The following is an 18,215-nucleotide window of genomic DNA, read 5'->3' on the forward strand; positions in this document are numbered from 1 at the left end:
GTAACAATCATATAGAAAATCCTGACTAAAATTCAATGTATAACTTTATGTAAGTGGATTTCAATTCTTGCTGTTTTCTTTTTTTACTGAATAATGTATCATGGAGAACTCTTCATGAAAATGAATACAGATCAGCTGCACTCTTTAATGGCTGTGTGGCATTCCATTCAGTCTATACCCCAATATATTTAGCCAAATTTCCCTGATATTTAGGTTGTTCCAGTTTTTCAGTACTTCAAACCACACTGGGGTAAACAACCTTGCATTTGTCCAATTATTTCTTCAAAAAAAGGTCATTAAAAACATACATTTATGATTTTGAAGCATGATGCCAAATTGCCCACCACAGAGACTGTATCAACCTATACCCCCATGCTGCAAGACGACAAAGTTCTTCACAAATGCATATTACTGGTTACTAATTAGCCTTTCCAATCTTAATTAATCTTGTCAACCAGATAGGTACAATATCACTTTACTGTTTTTATATGCAATTTAAAAACTTACTAGTAAGGTTAAATATCCTTTCAATGACTAAAATAATTTTTTTCTTCTTGACTGAAATGATCATTTCCTTTATTTATTTTTCTACTGCAATGTTTGTTCCCTATTTTAAAAACAATTTTAATAAATTACTGAAAGGACTTGTGTGTCAAATTATAGACAGCAAGCCAGCTTATATCCAATCATTTCCTACCTGTATCATCAAGCCTCATTATGTCATCCCGTAAATTGGTTCCTCCTGTGGTTGCCATCACTTTGGCCCCTCCCATGTGTTTGCTGACCTGGATGCAAATTTGACTGACCTGTAGAGCAAGTTCTCTAGTGGGAACAATCACCATTGCTGGAAAATATCAACAAACAGAAAAAAGGAGAGGAAAAAAAAAAGCCATATATTAAGAGTTTAAGAAGCTACAGAAATATTGCCCCTTGTAATCAAGACACTCAAATAAATAAATTTCAAAAAAAGAACCTATTATAGTGTACCAGATTTAGACTTTTCCTCAGTAACAATGCTATACAATTCTTCTCTTCCTGGTTACAAAGCCTTAAAGGGTTCTTTGAGTTGGCAATTATTAGCTCAAAATTTATTAATATTTTAGTAAGAAATCACTAGTCAAAATGCCCAAATAGGAAACTTATGCTGCCCAGTTCTATTTATATCATATGAACATAATAGGAAGATGACAGAAATAATTATTATAGATCAAGAAAGCGTGGGGAGAAAAAAACTAAAAATTTCAGAAAAAGCTTTAGAGGTGAAAGCATAGATCTATTAGCTTACTTTGGGTACAGCTACAGAAATGTGCTTTTCCCCTACTGCTTAAGATTTTAAAATCCCCAAGCCACAAGGCTTCAGAGAGAAAAAGTTCCTGCTTTTACAAGGAACTCTGCAGACACAGCTGTCACAAGAAACATTCCAGCTCTATATTTTTAAGCATCTATTTCAGATAATATAATTTCCCTATCTACAGGACAATAATTCTTATTTTGCCTATCTCATTGGAATGTTGTTGTAACTGCATAATATGCAAAAGAACCTTAAAAACTAGAAATCTCTTTTTAAAAAGTTAGGAATCATTTTTACAAGACCACCAGGCCAAAAGCCGTGAAAAGGGTAAACACTAATTTCAGATGATTTAAGTTCCGACTGAGAAAAGATGGTAATATCTTCTACACAGCTCCAACCATTTATAGTTAAACAACCAACCTTGTATATTGTCCTTCTTCAGGTCTAGCCGTTCAAGTAAGGGAATGAGGTAGGCACCGCTCTTGCCTGTTCCGTTTTTTGCTCTAGCTAAAATATCCCTACCAGATAAAGCAATGGGAATGCTCTCCTCCTAGAAGAGATCAAACAATGCATATTACTTGTGAATAAAAACAGTACATAAGAACAGTACAAGTTCTTCTCTAAAACACACTGAAAGTATACAAAGTTCCTTGGTACTGAAGTATTTTACAAAAGTAAAGACCAAATAAATTAGCTGGACCAGTCAACATCACCATTAGTATCAACTGACATTTATCAGAACTACTCATACATACTAAATCTAGTAATAAAAACCTTTCAGTTTGTATGTGTGAGCATCAACAACAAAGAAAGAGGAGGAACTTGGACTGACACAATAAACACACAGAAGAAAAAAAGGAAAGGACATTTCACAATTAAAAACTGGAAGAAAAAACAGCACAAACAATATTCAAAAGAAGGACTATATGGTATTCTGAGACTACTAAACCAACTTGACCACAATGAAAAATTGTAGGTTGGACAATTTTATTCCTACATAAATAGGACTCAGCTGGAAAAGTTTAGTCTTGGGTCCTATTTTTTTTTTTAATTGTATTACATAATGACCACAGCCAACTTCTGTCCTGAGATGTGCCCTGACTTCTCGTTTTCAAATTTGGCTTAGTCATGTGTGTTTTGCACACATGAGTGTTTCGCACACATGAGTGTTTTGCAGAAGATAATATTTATTAGGGCAAATTTCCTAGACAATAGCAAAGGATCCTCAATAATTACTAAATACTAAATACACATATACAGAGAGAAATTTAAAAAAGTAAAACAGGTATGAACAGAGGAAGCAGATCACTTCTATTTCTAAAACTAAAAATTTTAATTTCTACAACTAGAAAATTAAAAAATAAATTAGGAAAAATATTCACAATCACTATAATTAGTTCTTTCTATGCTTGAGCTAATGACCAAAACAAGTATCTCTAGCAATTTAAAACTGTTACTGGAGAAATACCCAAGTCATAAGTAAGCATCATGACTTTCATTTCCTACCATGACACTTATATTAGAACCCCAATCACAGGGGTCAGATGGATTCCATATAATCAGAACAACTAACATTGTTGGCAGAACAACTGTGAAAATAGTTCAGTGACAACACTCTGTTATCTTACTCCGACAGCCAACATTATTAAACAGTCTGCTTATTATGGAGGGTGAAGCAGGTCAAAGAAGAAAGCCCTGGTTTGACTCTCTGGTCTTAAATCCTTCCTTGCTTGAGCGCATGTGTATAGTTACTCAGTCGTGCCTGACTCTTTGTGACACTGTGGACTGTAGCCCGCCAGTCTCCTCTGTCCACAGGATTTTTCAGGCAAGAATACTAGAGTGGGGTGCCATTTCCTCCTCCACGGTACCCTGACCCAGGGATCCATGTCTCCTACAGCTCCTGCTTTGCAGAGAGATTCTTTATCCCTTCAGCCATAACTGAGTCAACTCTATTAATCTTTGGTTGTCCTGAAATTATTACATGAGTTCATTCTCTGTTACGGCTTTTAAACAGGTTATCAGAATACAACTCAGTTCGACAGCAGAAAAAGACTTTAGTCTCTCAGTGACTTCCTGAGTCAGGTCCTTTAAAAGGATAAGATATCTCAATGAAGTGAGACAGGACAGAATTAGATTAGGGGTATCCTAATTCCTTTGTGGGGTTTACACTGTGACTTAAAAGGCCACTGACTTCTATTTCTCTGTTCTTCGACAGGACTTAGGTTCTACAGAAACAGAAACTGTTAAGGATAGGGCTTTAACAAAGTAAGCTAGCTGGCCTGTAAGTTAAGATGCACTGTACTTTGTCTCATATGGTGGCTACTATGATTAGCAGTCAGAGAATTCAGTATATACACACTGTCTCTTACCACAGTTTGCTAGGAAGATTAAACAATATGAAGTGAGAAAATTCAAGTCAGATTCAGAAAGCTTTGAAACTCAAAAGAAGTCAGGGGGAACTGCCAGGGAAAAGAGAAAGAAGGAAGGAAGCTAAAAAATTTAAAAACATACTGCGATGGGTAAGATACACTTAGATACTTAATGTTAATTATATCCTTTCAAGTTAGGTTACTTTTTGTCTTACAAATGGCAAAATGGATCCTCAAGACTGTTTTGCACAAGGTGACTAACCGAGAAATGCTAGAATCAGGATTTGAACTTAGGTCTGTAAATAAGAGAAACTGGAACTACTAGGTAGTAGTAGTGGTTCATACACTACTAGGTAGAATACACAGCCATTGTGGAAAATAGTCTGGCAGTTCCTCCAAAAGATAAAAAATTACCATATGAACCAGCAATTCTACTCCTAGGTATATACCCAAGAGAAATGAAAATACCTCCACAAAAAATTCTATATACATCAGTGTTCAAAATAGCATTATTCATAATAGCTAACAGTAGAAACAACTCTACCAACTGATAAACCAAATGTGGTATAGCTATACAGTGGAATATTATTCAGCAACAGAAAGGAATAAAGTACTGACACATGCTACAATATGGATGAATCCTAAAAACATGCTAAGTCAAAAAGCCACAGCTAAGTCACAAAGAGCATATAATTTATGATCCTGCTGCTGCTAAGTCACTTCAGTCGTGTCCGACTGTGTGTGACCCCATAGACGGAAGCCCACCAGGCTCCCCCGTCCCTGGGATTCTCCAGGCAAGAACACTGGAGTGGGTTGCCATTTCCTTCTGTTTATGATCCTATTTACATGAAATTGTCTAGAATAGGTCAATCCATACAGACAGAAAGCAGACTAGTGGTTGCTTAGAGCTAGGGGAAGAAGGGTAACTACTAAGTTTCTTTTTGGTGAAAATGCTCTAAAACTGATTGTAGTAATTGGCTGCACAACTGTAAATATATTAAAAAAAAAAAAAACACCACTGAATTGCATTACTTAAAATGTGTAAACTGTATCTCTGTGATCAATACCCTAATGCAAAACAAGAGCAAACAAAACACCACCAGAACAGAAAAACCAAACACCCAAAATAAAAACAACCCCACGAACTTAAAGGGATGTCTGATTCTGCCACTTTAGCTCTCCAAAGTCCATGTTCCAGTTTCACTGTAAGGTCTAGGGACTGAGCCAATATGTATTTATTGTGTTTTAATAACCCTGGTATCCATTTCCCTTTCTTTGCTGTTGTTCAGCCACCTAGTCCTGTTTAATTCTCTGTGACCCCACTGACTGCAGCACACCAGGCCTCCCTATCCCTCACCATCTCCCTAAGTTTGCCAGAGCTCATGTCCATTGCATCATCTTGACACCTCCTTCTCTTTCTGCCCTCAAGCTTTCCCAGCATCAGGGATTTTTCCAATGAGTTGGCTGTTCACATCAGATGACCAAAATACCGGAGCTTCAGCATTCAGGGCTTCTCTGGTGGCTCAGATGGTAAAGAATCTCCCAGCAGTGCAGGAAACCAGGCTTTAATCCCTGGGTTGGGAAGATCCCCTGGGAAAAGGGAATGGCTGTGAAGAAAGCTAATCGCCGAAGAATTGATGCTTTTGAACTGTGGTGTTGTAGAAGACTCTTGAGAGTCCCTTGTACCGCAAGGAGATCCAACCAGTCCATTCTAAGGGAGATCGATCCTGGGTGTTCTTTGGAAGGACTGATGCTAAAGTTGAAGCTGCCATACTTTGGCCACCTCATGCGACGAGTTGACTCACTGGAAAAGACTCTGATGCTGGGAAGGGTTGGGGGCGGGAGGAGAAGGGGACGACCGAGAATGAGATGGCTGGATGGCATCACCGACTCTGTGGACATGAGTGAACTCCGGGAGTTGGTGATGGACAGGGAGGCCTGGCGTGCTATGATTCATGGGGTCGCAGAGAGTCGGACACGACTGAACTGAACTGAACTGAACTGACCCACTCCAGTGTTCTTGCCTGGAGAATTCCATGGACAGAGGAACCTGGCAGGCATGGGGTCTCACACAACTGAAAGACTTAACACTTTCCCTTTCTTAGTAGCACCCTAAACTTTTTTCTGAGGAATTACGTTCTCTCCAGTCCCCGATGGATAGTCTAGCCAACTTCCCCAGCTAAATGAAGACACCAACTGCTTTTTAATTCCTAGGGTCAGTTGAACTTAAATCTTAATTTCAGGGAGAACAAAATGGATACTGTGGAAGTAGTTATGATTAAGGTTATCTACTGCTCCCTAGAAAAAAAAGGAGATGGAAGATAGTAATTTCAAAAATAGTATCTCCAGCCTAAAGAACACACTCCAGTTTTAACATAGTATCCAATGAAGACATGCATTTAAAGCCTTTTTGAGAATTTAGGAAAACAATTCTTTTAGCCATAGTAAATTAGTGTTAGCAGGAGGAATGAATTATAAAAGAATTAAGAATGTTCTAATTAACTATAAATTTGATAAATGACTAATTAGACTTGGTTAATGAAGTAATTCTTCAAAATAACTTGAGATTCCCAACTTGATATGAAATTTGGTTGCCAACAGAAGTTAACTTCCATTTTTCTCTCAATAATTAACTACCTGCTATTCCATCGCCTTCTTATCTATAAAGTCCTCAAAAGCTGTGTCTAAAGTTTGGAAACAGCAAGAGCTGTCATCTTTCAATCACCTCCAAGTTAATATAAGGTTTTGCAATATTAAGCAGAATAGAACAGTAGACTCTTAAGTACTCCAAAAAAGACTGTTACTGTAGAGCTATGCCTTTAGAATGGCATGGTTATGTTACTGTGCATAGCATTCAGACCTAGAACTAGTCACACACAGATGGCTGCACCAAAGAAAGATGTGTGGAACCAATCTGTAGTGTATCTGGTTCCAGTTTGTCAGTGTAAAATTACATCCTCTCAAAAGAAGATTTTAAGTGTTTAAATTTCCAATAATCTTATACCATAGCCGAAGTGCAACCAAGTTTCATCTCTAAAGGAGGGGACACCCATCAAGAGGCTTTTATATTTGGAGGGGGAAAAAAAATGCCTGGATAACACCATAAAATGCCTGGATAACACCGTAAAACTAAGTACTATACAAGACCACAGACACATTTCGGGAGGGGGGGGGAATAGAAAACAATGACAAGAAAATAAGGAGAAAAGGTAGATAAAAATAGTAGAAGAATACCAGTCATGAGGCTGGATTTCACTAGAGAACCTCTAAATTTATTTTTGAAGTCCTAGTATTTATGGTTTATTACACCGAGTCTAAGAAACATCTTATATTTTCCATGGATTCTCAGACAAAGCAATACTACAGGAAAAGTCAATGTGAACGGCAGTCTCAGGTATATACAATACCTAACAGTCATACTGTGCTTGCTATTTCAAAATACACTCTGAAGCACTACGGATTCATCTATAGAGATTGCAATCAAGTGAGTCACACAAATATTTTTGCTTCCCAGTGCATACAAAAATTACGTTTACACTATACTCTAGTTCATTCAGTGTGCAGTAGCATTGTGTAAAATAACAACATACATACCTTAATTTCCTCACAAAAAAAAACCCTGTGAGGGAGATCATTTCTACTTTACAGAAAAAGCCATATGGTAGACTGGCTAAGTGGCTGGAGTGTTACTTGCCTATATGCTATAGTAAACTGAGAATGCAAATAACAGACTGAATTTAAAATTTTAATACAAACGTGTGAAACATGAGACATTAAGGGTCCATCAAGAATTAAGTCTGCTAAATGAAACATTTTTTGATAAAACTACTGCATAAAATAAAAACCCATAACATTTATTGAGCATTTATCACTTACAAGCCACTGTACTAAAGATACTAACATGAGTTACCTCACTTCATCTTTACAACCCTATGGTATACACTGCTGTATCAACTTTATAGGCCAGAAAGTTGAGGCTTACAGACATCTCAACTTGGAAAGGAGCAGAGCAGGATTCAACCTGGGCAATCTGAATGCAAAGCTAGTACTTTCAAACAGTTCTCTAGACCAAGTTCACCTACAGACATCTGTTAATCATAATTTCATCAAAACAATACAACCGAGGGCCTATTTCCTGCCACACACCTTGCTAAGTATAGAGTTACAAAGTGGAATGATTCAGTAGAAAAGCACCCATAAAACTTTTCATTCCTATAGATAAAACAGATTAACATGAACTACATTAGAAAAAAGTAAATTCCTAAATATTTTTGGTCTCTGCACTCAGACTGCCTGATGAGGTATAACTTTATCTTCATACTTTCTCCTACCACAACAAAATTCTTCCAGCTTGTCCACAAAAGCACTCTCATTCCTAGGCAATCACTATTCCAGGTTGTTCCATTCTCTCCTAATGTCTGCATATATGTGCCCATTACATTACACTGAAATGACCTGTATAATTAGCAGTCCTTTCCATCAGACTCTGAGTGCAGGAACCCTATTTATCTTGTTCATCGTAACACCCTCAGGGTCTAACACTTTCCAGGTCCCTTGATACATGCTTGTTCAATGAGAAAGTGCTCAATGATGTCACAGAGTTTGTCCTGAGTACAGCTTGGATTTGACAGCTTCAACTTATGTAAAGACAAAAGACACATCAAATTTGTATATAGGTCTACATACATGTGTGTATATATACTTATATTTCCTTGCTCTTCCCACTGAAAGAGTGCACCTAGTGTTTAGATCCTGGTCTCTAATACTATTCCCAACTAACTGGAATCCGAGTTCTTTGGAGAAACAGCTGATTCTGAGGCTGGGGAAGTGCAGCTGTACCGATAAGCTTGGCATCATGATATACCACCAAAAAGGAAGTGCTCAAGAAAAATGAAGGGGGAGGGAAAGGTAAAAAGATAGAGCACAGAGTTCAGTGACACTACTCTGTATGATACTATAATGGTGGATACATGTCATTACACATTTATTCAAACCCACAGAATGCACAATATCAAGAATGAACCCTATTGTAAACTACGGATTTTGGGTGATAATATGTCAACATAGGTTCATCAGTTTTAACAAACACTGCTCTTATGGGGAATGCTGATAACTGGGGAACCTATGCATGAATGTCAGCAGGGATTTATGAAAAATCTCTTATGCTCAATTGCTATAAACTTAAAACTGCTTTACAAAATAGTTTATCAGAGGAAAAAAATGAAAGAGGCACGTTACAAAAACAAAGGAACTGGCTTGAAGGAACTCACACTGGCCAAATATGGGACAATTCAAGCACAAAAATACCATTTAATAAAAAAGGAATTTATAAGTTACACTGATAATATACAGATACATCAAGGAGGAATTAGGAGGAAATTTTGATGAATAGTATATCAGCATTGCCTTAAATGCTCCCCATAGACTGTTAGTTTCAAGGGGAAGGGGCAGAGCAGGAATTATGTAGTATAAAAATCAAGATACCACTTTGAAAGGGTAATCAAAATTAAAATCACCCTTGGAATAAATGAACACTGTAACTCCAAAAGTGACTTCTGCAGTATTCTGGCTAAGAATGCATAACTTGAATCAATCACATGGAAACAGGAGACAAACTCAAAATGAAAAATGTTCTACTGGAATAAAAAAAGGAAGGGAGCTCTATTTTTAACATGTCAATGTCATAAAAGACCAAAAAAAAAAAAGAGTAGGGAAAAACTCACTACTAAAAGAGACATAACAATTACACGCAATATCTGATCCTAGGATGGGTCCTGTACAGAAGAAAAAAAATGCTTTAAGACAAAATTTGGGGCCCAATTAAAAATCAGACTACAATGACAGATGAGTTAGAATACTGCATTAACCTGACTGAACATAACTGTACTATGCTTATTCAAGAGAATATCCCTATTCTTAGGAAATACACAGTGAAACATTTCGAGACAAAGTGCCGTGATTCTGTAACTTATCCTTTTAAGGTTCAGAAAGTGTTCAAGTACAAGCATACATACATGTGTGCACACATTGGAGAGCAATAATGGTTCACTAAGCCATCAGAAAGTATGCAACACTTAATTCATAACATTACATAGAAGGTAAAAAGGGGAAATATACCTGAATAGGAGATGGCTTTTCCCAGCCCATTTCAAAAATTCCCATCAGCAACTCCCGTTTCAAACAGTAATCTTCAAACTCATTTCCTTTTGTGGAGGTCACATCCTGGTCAAACAAAAACAAACAGACAACATCAAAAGAATGAAGGACAACTGTGTTCCTTTAGTAATTACCATGCTTAAGAAAGTGTCTGAGAGACTAATTCTTTATCGCATTTAAAGTATAAATACCTACAGTTCAACTCTTTCCGAAAAACAGCCACTTTAACACAACCCACTCCAGTGTTCTTGCCTGGAGAATCCCAGGGACAGGGGAGCCTGGTGGGCTTCCGTCTATGGGGTCACACAGAGTCGGACACGACTGAAGTGACTTAGCAGTTAGCAGCAAGCCATTTAAAAACTATGTTGTGGGGAAAGACCAGCCACCCTGTGATCATTTTCTTCTAGGGAGTGATGGAATACTGTTATTTCTATATAAGAACCATGCTGTGAACTGCAAACCACAAGATATAAAGTCAAAACCTAGTTCTAACATGCACTGCCTACAAACATCCTAGTCTAAACCAGAGTTTTTCAAGCCCAGCACCACTGACATTTGGGCCAGAGCTTCTGAGGGGACAAAAATCACCCTTGGTTGACACTGCTGGGCTAAGAGAACTAACCTCTCAACTTCAGTTTTTCCACCCACAAAATGTGGATAAAACCTAACCTGAATCTTATTGTGCTTCTAGAAACAAGAGAATTTTTGAGAAAATGCCATGAAAACTATAAGTGTTCCACAAGTGAGATAAGATACACATATGTATAAACCCAATATTTAATATGGATACACATTATTACCAATTCCTCCAAATAGTGGAAATTTTTCGCAATTCATCATATATAAGCTATACAATTTCAACCACTTAAACTTAAGAGTAAACATACAGTGCCTACTGTCATCATCAAGTAACTACTTCACTTTTAAGAGTCTCCACATCATTTTCCACTTGAATGTTACAACCAACTTACCGAAGTTTTGATTCTTAGATCCTTTGGAGGGAGTTTTAAAGTCTTTTTCCAGTCATCACCAGGTCTAGAGAGAATACAGTAAAATTGAAGTATCAGAGTTCACAGCATTACTATTCTAAAATACAAAGGTAATTCATCTTGATGATAATTTCTAAAAAGCACACTAAAGTTAATATATTGCCGTTTACCTAAGAAGACAGGTAACAACAGAGATAAACAACTCCAGAAAAATGCTCTTTCTTACAAAGCACAACAATCTAGGGAGAACTTAAAAAATCAAGAATAGAAGGAAAAAAGATATCCATCCTCTTTAAGAGAAGCATGTTGTATACAGATCAACTCTTTTCAAAACTGGTAACCCATGTGTTTTGTCTGACCGAAATAGTACTACTTCATTTAAAGTTGCCAACATTAAAAAACTAGATTTTGTATAAAGTTGATTCTGGATTTTCTTGGGGGAAAAAAAAAGCTTTAGCAGCAACACTGGTTCCAAATTTCTGCATAGCCCCAGTTTGATAGGCGTTAGTAACTAGAGTTTAAAATCAGGCACCTGATGCCTTTAAATAGGTCAAGTCCCCTCTCATCTGGCAGTCCCCTATAGGCATCTGACTTTGTAGCTTCTGGTGACTAGTTAAAACCAAAGAATCTATAAAGTTTCAGACTTCAGTTCAAGCCTTGACTCTTCTACATATCAGTTCTGTCACCCTGCAATAGTTACTTTTCTAAATATCCATTCTCTCATATATAAAATGAAATAAAAGTTATATAAAATAGCTTCTATAAAGCACTCAGCACAGTGCCTGGAAAAATTAGCTGTTAATAAAAAACATCTCTCAATCTTTTTTAATGGGGATGCTTGAAACCATGAAAGAAAATAACAAAGAAAACATAAAAAATTTTCTTTTTGATCATGTAAAAACTTCAAGTAATATAATATCCAAAGCATCTAACAGGAAAAAAAAAAGACTGTCAATAAAGCAGACAATGCTTTCAACTGTCTTTTAAGTTTTCACTGATTTAATGATAACAACTCATAATTAGAGCCCCCCCAAACATCTCGAGTATTCATTCAGGAAGGTAAGGACGTATTTTACTTAAAGCTTCATCCCACATAATCCAAGATACTCTATCACAGGAAACTATTTGCCACCAAATCCAAGAGTTCTAAAGCCTTTCACCCCAGTCTATAATACCACACCAAAGTTTCTGAGCATTGTCAGTTGAACATCCTAGTAAGCCAGCTTGTCACATTGTCAAATTCACTAAACAGTGGATAAAGATGCAGATGATACAATGCAAAATCTTCCCATAAAAAAATTTATCATCTTAGAAAGTTAAAAAATTTTTTAATGAGATTAACCAACAGAGACAGGTATCAACTATCTCTGAGACATGGGATCTAGTCTTCACAGAAGAGATGGTATTTCAACTGAAATTTAAGTCACAGAATTGAAACAAACCCATTTATCTAGGAAAAGGAAAAAAAAAAAGGGCAAAATCCACTGCAGTCTCAAATCAGAGTTTAAGTAGAAAATGCTCTCAAAATGGAATAATGCAGCTTTATGTTTCAAATTAAAAGTAGACTAAATGTTGCTATTCATATTTTGTCAGGACAAATTGCAATTTAGAAAACATTTTTGATTTCTATACCAATTATTCACCTCAAAAATAATAATATGCATTAATGCCAATTCTCCCAGTGACCAAATGAATTCTGTTTGAAAATCTGGGCTATTTTTCTTTAGTTAATGCTTCTTTTAAGCATGGAAAAGACTTTCAGTTCAGTTCAGTCGCTCAGTCGTGTCCGACTCTCCACGACCCCATGAATCACAGCACGCCAGGCCTCCCTGTCCATCACCAACTCCTGGAGTTCACTCAAACTCATGTCCACAGAGTCGGTGATGCCATCCAGCCATCTCATTCTCTGTCGTCCCCTTCTCCTCCCGCCCCCAACCTTTCCCAGCATCAGTCTTTTCCAGTGAGTTAGATTGTAATAAAACACATACTTTTTGAGTTTCATCATATTTCTTGAGGTTATATCAACTTACACAGTTAGATTCTTAACAAAGACAAATATCAAATGGGTCAAGATTCTTAATTGTTAATTTTCTATTAAACTGATTCTTTGGAATCACAGTTACCATTCACATACTTTAAAGTGTACACTTAAAGATGACAGCCTACACGCTTTCAAATTTAAAAGAAAAATAGTCCGTAGTAAAATAAGGCTCTTAGTTTTTAAAAGTCTGCAAAGAGGTTTGGGACTATTCAGAGATGTGTTCCAAATAGTTCAAAGTCCTGAGTTCCCTATGATATAAACTGCTTGTTATTCTGTGTATGTGAAAAAGGGGAAAGCGTATTTTAAAAATAAAATAGGACAGAAAAGCAAAGTGTCATAGACTAAAAAAAAAAGTTATGGATAAATTTTCTGAGTACGTTTGAAATTCAGAAAGCTGGACAAGTCTTTAAGATTGGCTTTAACTGCCATTCAAACTAGGATAGTCAAGTTATCACACTAGGAAAAAAGTCATACTGGCAAAAACAAGATGAATCTGAGCTCATTATGAAAGCCAGAAATGTTTCAAAAAATACTCTATGCAAAAGTAATATATATTATCTGTGCCTATGTTTGTTACTTAACAAACCTGAATTATGACAGAGATACATTTTTCTATCACAAATACCTATTGACCATAAACAGTCAACTGTACTCAATTCACAATCAAAATGGTTAAACTAAAATGGTATACATAAAGCAGTCAACAACAAAGTAGCAAAATATACCTCCTTGGTCCCCGGAGTGTGTTTATTCTAACACTTACTTAATAGTGGTGGTCATACTCTGTGCTTGCTGCTGAGTGCCATTATTGATTGTGTTGGTGTTTTTCAGCTGGTTCATCTGTTGCTGTGTCTGTGTGCCCCCTCCTCCGGGGCCACCACTGGGCTTCACAGGGCCCCTCAGCTGACCATTTTGACTGGACAGACCCATTATAACAGGGTTCTCTGTTCTGGCCGTGCTCATACTGTATTAATTTTAAAGATGTCTCTTTCAAACTTCAAAACTTTTGAAAGTCAGTAGAGAAACTGTAATAACAGTTTATTAGGCTCTCCAAAACGAAGAGATAAATATAAGTCTTGCTCAATATATGAGTCCTTTATTGCAATGCAGGTAAGCACCTGTAAGTCTCTGAACGGTAAGCAGCAGTAACTTGCTCTCATGCACGAATCAACTCTTTATTTTTTAAAAAGCCCTCTAACAAGGTTGAGTTATGTATCTGAATCTCACTTCAATCTGAAACAAAGAAAAAAAGTTAAATCAGCAAACACAGTAAATTTTGAAAAGAAAAAAAAAAAACACCCCTTTGTTGTTTCCATTTGAAGAACTCCTTTGGAAGCACTCTTTTCTTTTAAAGAATTAAGAATACAGCTGCATGTAGATCAAATCACTACCCAGGATAGGAAAGAAGGGGGAAAAAATGAATTGCTTCAAAAACCAAACCTGCACTGAGACGGAACTCATTTAAATTGTCAGTTCAAAGCAACCCAGAAAATATCAGGTAGAACAATACTGTGATTAAATTAGCATTAGCTGTCAGATGATAATCTCTTCCCTTCAGTTTCCTCCCAGATGAATTCTCTAAATTCCCTGCCACCTCTAAAAGTCAATGATTCATTACATTCAATTGCATTACAACTCAGTGAAGAATGGCACAACTTAATTAATGGAAATCTACAAAGGAACAAGGCAAAACCATTCATTTTTTTTTTCTATTTCTGACAACTGAGAATCCTTGAAGAGTTGAGCTTTTGATTTCACTTTGTGCTTTCAGAAAAGCATTATGTACACCCTTATGAATTTCAACCAAAGAAGTTAAACTTGAAGAAAACTACATTTTCTTTTTTCCCCTAAGTTTTTGCCCTTTAAAACAATAACTAAAGCAGTCAAGGGACATAAATACGTCTAACACGTCAAAATCTTCTGTTCAAAAAACAGCCAAGAAAACCTTTAGCTACCTTAATTTTTAAAGTCTGACTACCACAGAACTGTTACATTTTAAAATATAACACTTTTCAAAACTATGTCCCAACTTGAAGTAGCAATTTTTTAATTAAAAAAAAAAAAACAAAAACCAACCCACAAAAAGGAAATTGTTATTCAGTCACAGTCTCACTCAACTCTCTGCGACCCCACGGACCCCATGAACTGCAGCATGCCAGGCTTCCCTGTCCTTCACCACTATCTCCCAGAGTTTGCTCAAACTCATGTCCATTGAGTCAGTGATGCTATCCAACCATCTCGCCCTCTGTCGCCCCCTTCTGCCCTCAATCTTTCCCAGCATCAGGGTATTTTCCAATGAGGAAATTACCTGTGCTTTTAAAAAAAAAAAAACAAATCTGTGAAAGAATAAAGACATTACTAACTTTAATCAAACGTTCTAGGACACCCAGAGTACTGATTAAGTTATTTTAAAAAATTATTCCCCAAATAACAGTATTTTTTTTAAAAGACCTTAATTCACAACGGCGGATGGGAGGGAATAAAGGCCTACCCTGGTGTGTTAACACCTTTATATTTCTTACCGAAAATACAGTAGCTAATTAATTACCGTTCCTTCTGCCATACACCAAAGCTTCTCAAACAATAAAAATTTTAAATTCTCTTTGATGTCTTTTTAAAAGTTGCTCAAAAGCAAATCCTGTTTATCACATACACAAAGCTGTATATTTTGAAGTCATCCAGAAACTGACTGACCTCTTAAGCGGGGTAGTTAACAGCCACCTAATTTCAGTTCAAGGTGGTTTCCTGTATTGACAGGTTTATATTATGATCAGCGATATCATCTATTTCACACCCGAGGATTACTTATTTGCACTAAGAGGATGAAGAGGGCAACTTCTAAAGATTAAATGGTATCATTACTGTCCATCATGCACTTAAGACCTCGTATCTCCCTAGAGCCAAAATGTGACTATGTGAGAACTGCTCCCCTCTTAATTAAGCTAAAACCTGCACTGCAGCTTTACGTCTCAGGAAAAGAAATATTCCTCCTACCCCTTCCCAATTTAGATTTCCAAGTTGTATTTCTACATTTTCAAAAATACGAACGAAACAGAGACTAGTTGGGAGGGAACCCTAGCGGAGTTAATTACAGCACTTCCTAGACCGTAGTTAGCGATTGACAGTTTCACACCCAAAACAGTCTCGTCATCTCCAAAAAGACCTTTTGTTTGCAAATGCAGCGCAGTTTCTCTAAGCTCGGTCTGCAAGTTGGAGTGACTGTTCTATTTTGTAGGGGCAAGGGGACTGAGAAAGAGAAAGGGGAGTGAGTGATAAAGGAAAGAAGCCAATGATTTTGATTTGCAAGCAAATAACTTCTTGTTCCCCTCCCCTTCATACCCTCCTCCAAAACCCCTACACACTTCAAGTCAGCTCCCTGGGCCCATAAACACCAAAAGGGTTGAGGCCCTGCAATCGTATCTGCGCAACAAGAGCAGAGAACCAGCTTCACAGCTACGAAACAATAGGGACTCCCCCAAAAGAAAAACCTTTAAGTCAGACAGCCCCTTCTTTCCTCCGAGATTCGGAGGCTCCATAATCACCCCGTTATCGACCTGCAAGGCCTTACTCGGTCAAGCAGCCGGTCCTCTTCCAAACCGAGCCCTCCGCTACAGCATATCCCTGCCGCCCCCTATAGGGCCGCCTCGTACCCTATAACCTCCACCATCTCCGTAAGTCCTTGCCGCCCCCTACGGTCCCACCCTCCCCCGTCACCCACAAAGCTCCTCTGAGGAATTGTCCCGCTCGTCCTCCGGACCCCGCCGGGCACAACCCTGCTCTGTGCTACTCCTCCCGGCGCCCCCACCGCACAGCTGGCGCCCGCCGTCCGCCTTCCTCCCCAAGGCCCGGCCAGGCCTCAGGCCTCCGCCTCAGGGCGCCCCCCACGCCAGCCCCGGGGCTTCCTGCAGCCCCCGCGACACGGCCGAGCGCCACCCCCACACCTCACCCCACTCCCCGCGGCTCAGGCCCGAGTCCTACCACCGAGGCCACTCCCGCTCGGCACCCTCGCTCCTTTATTGTTGACTCGAAGCTCCCAAAATGGCGGCGGCTCCTTCCTCCTCGGAAACCTCCGCCCGCCCCCGCCCGGCCCCCCGCCCCGGCCTCCGCCCGCCCCCGCCCCGCCCCCGCTCGGGGGGCCGCTCCGGCCGGCCTGCCCTCGCCCGCGCGCTCGCCTCCGCGGCGGCCCAGCCCTACCTCCGCCGCCGCCCGCTCTCACGGCGCCGCCGAAGCCGCCGCCCGGGCCGAGCTCACGCGGCTCCCCCGCCCCCTCCGTCGCCGGCCGCCCCCCACGCCCGTTCTCCGCATGGCGGCCGCCGCGGCTCCTCCTCCGCGCAAGATGGCGAGCGCCCAGCCGCCGCCGCGGCACCCGTCGCGGCTCCTCGGCCTCCGTTGCTTCGGGCCAGGAGAAATCCAGGCCGAGGAGCCTTCCTCAGGAGAAAATGGAGGGCAGTGTTTTTCCACCGACGGGGAGCCTGCGGGGCCTGAAATGGAGGGGAAGTTGAAAGGGAAATACGGGTCCCTTCAAAGAGAAAGGAGGACTGCCTTTTCCACAGCTAAGGAGAAATGATCCGGGAATGGTGGGTGGGAAGAGTGCCCCCGACAAAGTGGAAGTCGAGGGCTTGGGACCCGAGGAGGATCCGCTTATTCCTGACCAAGGACCCGGCAGCGATTCGGGGACGAGAGAGCTGACCTGACATCTCCCGCGGGCCAGGGAGGCTGCTGCAGGTCCAAGGGGGCCGCGTCCGAGCCCCTCCGGGGCGCGCCTCCATCCAGCAACGCGCGGAACCAGTGGTCCGGAGGCGCCGGCGCGCACCCGGGCGTGGGGACCGGAGAGGGGGCCGGCCAGGCCGGGTGCAGCAGGGAGAATCCCGGGGAGAGCGCGGGGCGGGGGCCAGGGGGCGCTGTGCGCGGGCGGGCGGGGGCGCGGGAGGGGAAGGCTGTAGGGAGAGCTGGGCGGGGGTAGGGGTGCTGGGTAGCGGGGTGCGACCGGGGTAGGAACTCAGAAAGCGAGCCTCGGAGAGGGGAGACTAGAGCAGCGATCGCCGCTTTCTCAGCACTAAAGGGCAGTTCTCAAAGTGAGGGAACCAGGGAGGCCGAGCCTCCCCAGAAGGAAGGAAACGCTGCTAGAGTCAGTTATAATGGGAATAGGAGTTCTGTGCGGACACTGGAAAAGACTGATGCTGGGAGGGATTGCGGGCAGGAGGAGAAGGGGACGACAGAGGATGAGATGGCTGGATGGTATCACCGACTCCATGGACATGAGTTTGAGTGAACTCCGGGAGATGGACAGGGAGGCCTGGCGTGCTGTGATTCACGGGGTCGCAAGAGTCACACACGACTGAGCTAATGAACTGAACTGAACGGAAATG

At 40.2% G+C, this 18,215-nt stretch overlaps 1 protein-coding gene across 4 annotated transcripts in view; it reads right to left on the bottom strand.

Annotated features, from left to right (window-relative positions):
• The window catches only part of DDX6 (DEAD-box helicase 6), a 30,907-nt gene extending 13,201 nt beyond the window's left edge, over positions 1-17,706 (bottom strand). Inside the window, exons 1-6 of one of the 4 annotated variants that reach the window (XM_055423141.2) lie at positions 17,537-17,706; positions 13,610-14,079; positions 10,788-10,851; positions 9,778-9,882; positions 1,712-1,841; positions 698-844 (exon numbers count right to left, since the gene is read on the bottom strand). In XM_055423141.2, coding sequence (XP_055279116.1) covers positions 698-844; positions 1,712-1,841; positions 9,778-9,882; positions 10,788-10,851; positions 13,610-13,809 — 646 coding nt within the window. In that variant the 5' untranslated portion in view covers positions 13,810-14,079; positions 17,537-17,706. Of the gene's footprint in view, positions 1-697; positions 845-1,711; positions 1,842-9,777; positions 9,883-10,787; positions 10,852-13,609; positions 14,080-16,792; positions 16,939-17,040; positions 17,112-17,536 lie in introns of those variants that run through there. The other 3 variants (XM_055423143.2, XM_055423140.2, XM_055423142.2) reach the window with 3 other exon arrangements.
• Positions 17,707-18,215: the final 509 nt, after the last annotated feature.

Source organism: Moschus berezovskii, chromosome 14 (assembly GCF_049115385.1).
Source record: "Moschus berezovskii isolate FMDL1 chromosome 14, NW_MosBer_1.0, whole genome shotgun sequence".
In the NCBI taxonomy this organism is placed as follows: Eukaryota; Metazoa; Chordata; class Mammalia; order Artiodactyla; family Moschidae; genus Moschus; species Moschus berezovskii.